The 10,347-nt window shown below is 43.7% G+C and overlaps 1 protein-coding gene across 2 annotated transcripts in view; it reads left to right on the top strand.

The window, feature by feature from the left end:
- Positions 1–314: 314 nt before the first annotated feature.
- TRPM8 (transient receptor potential cation channel subfamily M member 8) overlaps positions 315–10,347 on the top strand; it is a 63,868-nt gene continuing 53,835 nt past the window's right edge. Inside the window, exons 1-7 of one of the 2 annotated variants that reach the window (XM_035139135.1) lie at positions 315–336; positions 395–489; positions 3,701–3,774; positions 7,158–7,314; positions 8,094–8,271; positions 9,323–9,495; positions 10,102–10,276. In XM_035139135.1, the coding sequence (XP_034995026.1) occupies positions 315–336; positions 395–489; positions 3,701–3,774; positions 7,158–7,314; positions 8,094–8,271; positions 9,323–9,495; positions 10,102–10,276 (874 nt within the window). Of the gene's footprint in view, positions 337–394; positions 490–3,700; positions 3,775–7,157; positions 7,315–8,093; positions 8,272–9,322; positions 9,496–10,101; positions 10,277–10,347 lie in introns of those variants that run through there. The other variant, XM_060281622.1, reaches the window with a different exon arrangement.

Below are 10,347 nucleotides of genomic sequence, written 5' to 3'. Positions count from 1 at the left end.
ATTGCTGGTAAAATCTAAGCTAAAGGGAGATACAATTAATAGATTATAAGGATATGTTTGAGTATATAGATAGAATTGAATGGTGATAAGTAGAGATGAAATTTTAATTAACATTCATTTAATATTGTGAAAACTGCTTTTTGATTAATTGAAATAGGGAATCAATGAGGGGGGAACTGGGGAAGTCTAAAATGTTATGAAGATTATGTGAGGTTATATATATATCTTTTTTCTTTTTTTTCTTTTTTTTGTATTTTTCATGTGTTTTTTGGTGTGTATGTATTGTTTTTTCTATGGTTGCAAAATGAATTAAGATGAATTTTAAAAAAATAAAATGTAAGAGATATCACTTTGATTCTCTCCTTGGGCAGATGGTGTTACTCAGATTTTGAAGATACAATGAGAAGTCGAAGGAATGGTACCTTGGAGAGCTCAAAAAGTCTTTATTCCAGTATTTCTCGTAGCACAGATCTATCATACAGCGAGAATGTAAGTAGAAGGATTCTTTTCAACTTATATTTGTAAAATCCTCCTAGGCTCATTTGATTGATGCAAAATGTGATTGTGCTGTGTATGGAGAAAGCATATACTTGATGGTGAACTTTCTTTGTTTATTAGTGGTCAGATTCTGGGATTTACAGAGCTTGTCTACTTTTAAATTTACTGTGAGTATTGTGTAAAAGCTGACAGTGAATATTTCAAGATACCGTAGACAAGTAATCAGCTACAGCTGAGACAAAAGTCCAGAGTTGACCTCATGCTTAGCCATTGTTGTGTAGAGCTGGTTTCATCTTATGCCCTTGTTACCATTTTCTTTGGTATAACATGTGACTGTCCATTGGATTCAATGTGTCTACTCTGATACTCTGACTATGAATTAGTTTTGGATTGCTCCCTCTATGTTTTGATTTTCCCTTTGTGAAACTCAGCAAATTTCAAGTTTTGAATAATGAACCTTTATTTAACAGATGTTTCTAGGCAAAATGGACAAGGTTTGGTTTAGTTGTGGAGGGTGAAGTAGGGTCTGTCATATCTCATTCTTAGTAGCAGGTTGCATGTGGGAAGAGTTTGAGCAGATTTGAAAAGGATCAGATGGATGTAGGGAAGGGAGGGAGGGAGGGAGGGAGGGAGGGAGGGAGGGAGGGAGGGAGAAAGCAAAGAAAAAGAGTAGCAGTTTGCCTGTGAATGTGCACAGATTCTGGGATGAAAAGGGTCCCTCACCAATGATCTAAAATGAATAAATGAACTGCCCCGAGACCTCCAGGTATAGGGCGGTATATAAATTCAATTAACAATAATAACAACAACAATAACAACAACAGTTTCACCAGCCATATTCCATGTCTTCTGAAATCCTGGCCTTACCTTTTTTTCAGTCATTCAATGACCCTAGGTAGTCCTTTCTTAGGTTTCATGCTCACAGATGCTGACAAGTACACCTAGAGAGCAGTTCTCCAGAACTGAACAGTACAATTTGTGCAAATCTACCAATCAGTCTCACTTGTCATTTTTGAGCTGTCAGACTAGCAAGCTGTATACTGTCTGAAAGGTCAGTACATCTTATTTGACAAGTAGAGTTGGAATTCCCTGCTAAACATATTCCAAGATGCCCACTCACATCATAAAGAGCTCATCACCCACCTCCTCTCAGCAGCCAGAAGCATCATAGCCAGACACTGGAGAGACCTGCCAGGAGTAAGCCTGGACCAATGGTACCAAGTAGTATGGGAAATAGCCTTTGCATGGACAGGCAGAGTCCCACCAACCCCAGGCGACCCCTGAGTGGAATGATGACACAAGACAATGTGCTATGGGATTAAAATTGGCCACAGCTTTATTAAGGGAGACCTTGGCTCAGGCATTGGGCGTTTATCCTTCCCAGTCCCCAGCCGAGCATCTGGGAGACATGAGGGTTATCCAGAATGTGTGGGGATTGGGCTGCCGCTGGTGGAGGGGAGAGCAATGACAACCTCTCGGCGTATGGCCAATGCCTCCCCTCAAGACCCCTTTAATGGGGAACCCTGAGATCACCATTGCAATGGGGGCATGGGTCACCACTTCATGCCCCCTCCCCCATTTAGGAAGATAGACTAAAGGATTCCGCTGAAGGCCTGAAACCGCCAAAGTTGTGACGTTTGCTATGGGAAAGGCAAAACCTGCCAATGCAGGGAAATTCCTTTCCGGTCCTTCAACAGCGACCTTGACATAGCAGCGCCCGCGTACCTGTGGAGAAGAGATTAACCTGCAAAAGAAGACTTAACTGAGGGAGGGTAGGGTGGGAGAAGCTCTGGAGTTGACTGCCGCTTCGCAGGAAAGCTACACCTGTTGTGTGGGCAGGGTGGTCCCTCCCCTTACCTGGTCAATCCCCTGGCAACGCCTCCCCAGGATGATTGGCTGAGGTAGGCAGAGACCTCCAGGTATCCAGCCTGGGGAGGATGAGGCCAGCCTGAACTACCAGGAGTCACATTGGAATCCGGGGGGCTGCGTACGACCACGCAAAAAGCACCCCCATTTGATGTGGGGAGCGGTCATTCTAGAAAAATAAACGAATAAACTGAAACTGACCTGGGGACAAATAGAAGAAGATGCCTTCACTCCAGTATGGCTCCCCTTTATCACATATACAGCCCAACAAGGCGACAACAAGAATCTGGCTAACCTGATCCAAACACCCCACCCCCACCCCCACCCCCACTCACACACAAACCAATCTCACTACAGCCAACCAAAGACAGCCACACCCTAGCCCCCCCCAACCTCTCTTACCACCAAGGAAATACAGCAAGCAAATAGTAAGAGAACCCACACAAGTAGAAGAATAGAAGCATTGCCACCCCACCCCACCCCACTTGCCATTCCCCTCCCCCTCTTTTCTTCCTAACCTAACACTGTATGTAACACTAATGTCTTACAACAAATGAAACTGACCTTTAGAAAGCACAACTTGAAATAAGAGACAATGCGTATATTTTGTAAACTAAAAAATCTTTAATAAAAATATTTTTTTAAAAAAGTAGGGTTGGAATTATTTTACCCTGACCTTCAGGCAAGAATGTGAGTTCACAATTCATCTTTGGTTAATTCAAGAGAAGCCCAATTTTCATTTTCTGCTGGGTTTATGTGATAGTTATATTTATACTAGATATTGCTATTATCTGAGGTTCTGTGTTTGTTTTTCACACAGTGGAAGGTGGGCCGAAGGCTCTTGTACCCCATATGTAGAATTACCGTTGTGAACGTTTGAAACTGTGAAGTGTAAGCACCATTTGGTATTGGTTCTCACTGCAGGTTCTTTGAACAGTGGGGCAGAGTTGGAAGCCCAGGGCTGATCTGTATACCCCACCATGTGTGAAATCCACACACAAGCTGGAATCATATAAAGTAGCTGTCTGTATTTTGTTGCATTTATAGACAATTTCTATCCTTAAACTTTTTAAAGGCTATCACCTAGGTTAAACTTAACAGTTAAGTGAATGGTGTTTTTTTGTTTTGTAAAAAAAAAGGAGAATTGTTTAAATAGTGTTTTCATTACAATTCTGTTCTGATGACCTTTTGTTCTTTGTGAAGTAAAAATAGCTCTACCTTTTTGGAGACAATTATGTATTTCAAAGAGTGTACAGTATTACACACGATGGTAATTCGTTGTTTGAGGAGTGTGCAATCAGATTTCACTCAACTCTTTCACATCTTGCTCCCATAGGACCTGGTGCACTTCATTCAAGAAAACTTTAAGAAGAGAGATTGTGTCTTTTTCACTAAAGATACCAAGTCAATGTAAGCAAATATTTATTGCCAAATTCTGAACAAGAATTAAAATAGCCCCAGTGTAAACATTTACACATTCATTGAACACATTTGTAAGAAATGAATCCAGCACTAACACCAGGCAGGTGTGGCGAGGTGGACAGGAATTGACTGGTTATAAACCTAAAGAGTCCCTGGTGGATGAGGGAGAGGCAGCCCTTGGAGAGGAGTTGAATGTCTTTTTCACTCGCTTTGAAGCAACATCCACAGCGACATCTGCGGAGGTTTTGCCACCATCATTATTGTCATCATCACCACCGGTACAAGGGAATGTAGTATTCAGTGTAGAAGATGGAGAGATGAGGAGGATGTTGAAAGGAATCAACCCAAGGAAGCCCACAGGACCAGATGGAGTAGCCAGAAGGGTATTGAGAGACTGCACAGATCAACTAGCAGGAGTTCTTACTGGGATTCTGAATCGATCCCTATCTCAGGCGACTGTCCCATCCTGCCCCAAAGTCTTCCATTATTGTTCCAATTCCGGAAAATCTGAATGACTTCCGCCCAGTAGCACTCACACCTATAATCATGAAGTGCTTTGAAAAGTTAGTACGGAATTATGTTATTGCCTGCCTGCCAGGGGGATTGGACACATTCCAATTTGCCTATAAAAAGAAAAGATCGACAGAGGATGCTGTGGCGATTGCCCTACATGTTGTTCTTGCACATTTGGAGCAGCGGGGGAGCTATGCCAGATTGCTCTTTGTAGATTTTAGCTCGCCATTTAACACCATTTTACCGCAACGTCTGGTGTTTAAACTGGGAGGTTTGGGAGGTTTGGGCCTCCCGCCATCACTCTGTGGGTGGATATTGGGCTTTCTGTCAGATCACCCCCAGAGGGTCCGCTTGGGCCCTTATACCTCCAAGATGCTCAGTACTAATACAGGAGCACCACAGGGATGCGTGCTTAGCCCACTCCTTTACACTCTCTACCCCTGTGATTGTGTTTCTGCCTGCCCTAGTAATAGGACTGTTAAATTTGCAGATGATACGATTGTGATTGGGCTCATCTCTGATAAGAAGGGTGAGATGGACTACAGAGATGAGGTGGAGCAGTTGATAAAGTGGTGCAGAACCAATAATTTGCTTATAAACACAAAGAAAACAAAGGAGCTTGTGGTGGACTTCAGGAAGCAGAAAATCGATGTCCAGCCACTTTTGATTGATGGAACCTGTGTGGAGAGGGTGACAACGTTCAGATTTGTCCTGGAGTGTCAATATAAGGTGGATTGCGAAGAAGGTGCAGCACAGACTGTATTTTTTTGAGAATTTTAACGAAAAACCACCTTCCACAAAAGTTGCTGCTTGCTTTCTAGCACTGTGCCATTGAGAGCGTGCTCTCGTATGGCTTATGTGTGTGGTACGGAAGCTGCACTTGTCGGGATAGGACAGTGTTGAGCAGAACTATCAAAACAGCAGAGAGCATCATTGCTTGTTCTCTCTCTACCTTAGAACATATTTATACCATCAGGTGCCATAGAAAGGCACTAGACATATCAAGAGATTCATCGCATCCTGGTCATCGTTTCTTTGAGCTCCTGCCAACGGGACAGAGATATAGAACAATGAAGGCAAGAACGAGCCATCTCAAGAACAGTTTCTTTCCTAGAGCAATTTTGGCCTTAAATGGAAATTCTGGACTTTGAAGTCATTCTATGATTCTATGATTTTATTTTGTTTATTGTTCTGTGTTGTATTGTGCTTATTAGTATTTTAATTCATGTGGAGTATTTTAATTGAGTTGATACAGCAATTGAGAAATTTTGTTGTTCCCGCAAGGGGACAGTGACAATAAAGATCTATTCTATTCTATTCTATTCTATTCTATTCTATTCTATTCTATTCTATTCTATTCTATTCTGATTCTAGCACTTGCTATGTCTACTGGCAAGAAATCAGACCCTGCCAAAAAAAACCAACAACAATGATCTTTTGAAAAAGACTGAAGATCCCATTCTGATAAGCCACAACAACAACAACAACAACAACAACAACAACAACAACAACAACAACAACTTATTTATACCTTGCCACTCTGGGTGGCTTCCAACAAAATATTTAAAACACATTAAAACATCAGGCATTTGAAATTTCCCTAAACAGGACTGCCTTCAGATGTCTTCTAAACGTCAGATAGTCAGAACCTCTGCCTGGTTCCCTGTAACCTCACTTCTCGCAATGAGGGAACCGCCAGAAGGCCCTCGGCGCTGGACCTCAGTGTCCAGGCTTGAATGATGGGGGTGGAGACACTCCTTCAGGTACACTGGACCGAGGCCGTTTAGGGCTTTAAAGGTCAGCACCAACACTTTGAATTGTGCTCGGAATCGTACTGGGAGCCAATGTAGGTCTTTCAGAACCGGTGTTATGTGGTCTCAGTGGCAGCTCCCAGTCACCAGTCTGGCAGCTGCATTCTGGATTAGTTGTAGTTTCCGGGTCACCTTCAAAGGTAACCCCACAATGCAGTAGTCCAAGCGAGAGATAACTAGAGCATGCAGCACTCTGGCGAGGCAGGTAGGATCTCAGCCTGCATACCAGATAGAGCTGGTAGACAGCTGCCCTGGACACACAATTGACCTGCGCCTCCATGGACAGCAGTGAGTCCAAAATTACTCCCAGGCTGCGCACCCGGTCCTTCAGGGGCACAGTTATCCCATTCAGGACCAGAGAGTCCCCCACACCCGCCTGCCCATCCCGTTTCCCCAAAACAGAACTTCTGTCTTGTCAGGATTCAACCTCAATCCGTTCGCTAGCTCCTCTAGCTCCCTCCTCCTCAGGCACAGCGTCCTCTTCTTCTACCCTGAAGTTCTCCCCCACATCTGGGGAACCCTAATGTACTGACTCAGCCCTGACAACCGCCTTCACTGGTTCCGATTTGAAAGAGAGGTAAGCTGGGTATCATCCACATAATGATGAACACCCAGCCCAAACCCCCTGATGGCTCCCAGTGGCTTCATGTAGATATTAAAAAGCATGGAGAGAGGCTGGAGCCCTGTGGCACCCCACAGGTGACAGCCCAGGGGTCTGAACACTCATCCCCCCCCCACCACTTTCTGGACCCGACCCAGGAGGAAGGAGCGGAACCAGCTCCCAGTTTTAGATCAGGGGTGGTCAACATACAGCCCTCCAAGTATTGCTGGACTTAAACTCCCATCAAGGATGTTTGGAGTTTCAGCCCCACAAGAGCATCTGGAGGGCCAGAGGCCAATGACCCTTCCTTCTTTAATTGGCCAGCAGTCCTTGACTTCTTATGTCTTAGATTTTTGAATTATTTCAGATCATTTTGTTATGCTCCTGGTCAAAAAGCTTTGATGGTTGATTGTTATTTCTCTTCCCCAATATACGTTTCTTGATAGTGACAATCTATGTAAATGTGGGTACTCGAAATCACAGCATGTAGAAGGGACTCAGATGAGCAACCATGAAAAATGGAATTATAAGAAACACACTAAAGAATCCCCAACGGATGCCTTTGGCGATATTGAGTTTGAAAATTTGGGCAAGACAGGAAAAGTAAGTCAATTAAATGTCCTTTTTGTTTTTCTATAGGGTTTTTGATGGTCATCTTTTCTAAAGGATTAATTTCAAAAGACGAGAATGTTTTGGGGCTGAGAGTCTTATCTATTCTTTCTATCTAATTCTGTTGAGTCTGTGATTCTATGAAATTTACCGTATTAAGTCCAAATAAAGTACTCAGTGTTTCAAAATACAATTGCCAGGAAACTTATTTACCGGTATTTTCTTTTTCCATTTGGATACATTCAGAGGGGAGTTTGTACCGGTAGGTGCTGGGATAACTGTTGGCACCAAAGAAAGAATAGAGTAGATGTTTAAAACTGAGATTGAACACTGAGGCAAAATCTCTCTTTGCATGCACACTCACCCAGTGGAAGCATGAAGGGATAAGTGCCAACCTGACATTTGAAGAGCTCTTAGAAGGAATTGAGTTCAATGGGACTTACTGTCTGGTAAATGGGGTTAGGATTGCAGGCTTAGGCATTCATCATAAGTCAGTAACAGGAAGGATAAAAGAAGAGATCAAAGGTGAATAGGGCTGGTGCATCGATTAAGAATCCTTTAAATGAAATGCTGCACATCACAGAACCTGGCACAAGTTGGTGCCTTTTATGCAGTCAGCATCTTATTTACACCAGCTCTTGACTGAAGAGCCTGAAGCAGACATGGCAGCGTCATGTGATGAGAATAGAAGGTCTTGACAAAATGAGGCACCTGCCTTTTGGCTTAAGTGGGGTATTTTTCTTATTGTAAATATGATTTTCTTCCCTTTTAAGTATATCCGCCTGTCGTGTGACACAGACGCGGAAACACTCTACGACCTCATGACCCAGCACTGGCAGCTGAAAACTCCCAACCTCATCATCTCTGTCACGGGGGGAGCAAAAAACTTTGCTTTAAAGCCACGTATGCGTAAGATAGTCAGCAGGCTGATCTATATTGCACAATCTAAAGGTAAAAAACCAAGCCTTTCCTCCCAAAACACTTGCAAAAAATAAAGAAGATAAGCTGCTCTCAGTTCTGCATGTTTATTGCCACCCCAGCCTTTAGGAATTAATGGAATCCATTTCAGGCATTGCTGAAACTGACCACTGACCCTTCCCTTCCCCCTCTATCCTCTCCCTCTGGATCCCTCCCAAATAGATGAAGGCTGTATTGAGAAGTTGGGCTCCTGCTCTGGGCCTCTCTGGCCCATTTCCCCACCACATGCAGGACTCTTCTTGACTGGGACTGTCCTGCTGGGCAACAAGGGCAACCTCTGTGCTCATGCTGTGGCTCTCAGCCTCTAACCCTGTCCTGGAAGGGCCTCCTCCTCCTGACCCCCCTTGATCGCTCAAATGCCATAGCACCTCCCTGCTCATCCCTTCCCCAGGCTCAGTGTCCCACCACCACAATCCGGGATCTAAATTGTCATCTACTGGGGGGCTTTTGGGCAGGCAGCTCCCACCACTCTTTGTCATCCAGCCAGTCCCTGACACTCCTGCAGCCAGGCTGGTGGCAAAGGTATTGCTCTGCGTTCCTTTGTGTTCCACACCAGTGAAGCCAAGAGGGGGGTCTTGACAAGCATGGCCAGGATTTATGGAGGGGGCAGGACACCCACTTGTCATCATTCTTTGGCTCTGTCTAGCAGATTCCAAATGCTGTTTTAAAACAGTTGCTTTAAATTACTTTCTTTTGTCCCCAAGTGCTCAGAAAAATCTGTCAAACTCTTCCTACAATTTCTACTTTTTTGTTAGGTATTTTTATTTATTTACTTGATTGGGGAGCAGCTGCCCCTCTGCCCCCCCCCCCGGGCTACAGTCATGTTATAGTGTCTCTCTGTCTCTCTGTCTGTCTCTCTGTCTCTCTGTCTGTCTCTCTGTCTCTCTCTCTCTCTCTCACACACACACACACACACACACAATTCAGGGGATGGGAAGCTTTCTTAAATGTTTTAAAATCTATGAAGCAGTTTACACATTCAAAGTGACCCTGTTTGGCCTGGCTTTGCACTCTCAAACTACAGGGGCCTGGATATTCACTGGGGGAACGCATTATGGATTGATGAAGTATATTGGGGAAGTGGTAAGAGATAACACTATCAGCAGGAGCTCCGAAGAGAATGTCGTTGCTATTGGAATCGCTGCTTGGGGGATGGTTTCTAACCGCGAGAGTCTGATTAGAAACTGCAGTGCTGAGGTACTGAACTTGATTAACATCCTGCAGTTATGTTACATCTTTCCCAGATTCCAACTTGTATATGTAACCCCATAAATGTAGCTTGTTGCTGTATAAATGAGGAGGTGGCTTCTTTACTTAAAGCACACCCTTGTGTGCACTGATACCCTGGCTTATTCTTCTCGAAGCTGAAAGAGTCCTGCATTTTGATGTATTGTTGATGAAATGGCTAAAAGTGCACTCCAACCTTAATGCATAATTTAGAAGGCAATTTAGTTAATTTTGTCTCTAGGAATTTGGAGAACCCTGGGTAGATGTATACTTAGAATAGAAGGGTGTAAAGTTTTGAACTGCCAGGGCAGCAGTGGGCCTAGAAAGGGCACAACAAACATCAGTTCCTGGAGGTGGGTCAGGCTAGGGCAATACAAAAATGAGAGAGGAAACAGCAATGCTGGTGATGACAAGAGTCACAAGAGGCTATTGACAAAGAGCTGCAATATGTGCAGAAGAGTATTGTAAAGTTCTAAGAGGTAAAATAAGAGGTGGCTAGAGGTTTCCTGTTGCACAACAACTGTAATTAGTTGGTGGAAGTAGCTTATTTTTTGTTAATGTGGATGTCTTTTCCAGATGTATTATTCCGCACCCTATATCATGGATGACCTCAAGAGGGACCCACTGTACTGTCTGGATAATAACCATACACATCTAATTCTGGTTGATAATGGCACTAATGGATACCCCGGCATAGAGGCCAAGCTACGAACCCAGTTAGAAAAATATATTTCAGAACGCATTATGCCAGGTCAGTTTCTAATGAGCATTAGGGTCGGTCCAATGCATTAAAGGAATATCCGAGGGTGAACAAACTAGTTT

Source organism: Zootoca vivipara, chromosome 1, assembly GCF_963506605.1.
Source record: "Zootoca vivipara chromosome 1, rZooViv1.1, whole genome shotgun sequence".
NCBI lineage: Eukaryota > Metazoa > Chordata > Lepidosauria > Squamata > Lacertidae > Zootoca > Zootoca vivipara.
The sequence above is the reverse complement of the archived record's forward strand: the minus strand, read 5'-3'. Positions and strand labels throughout refer to the sequence as shown.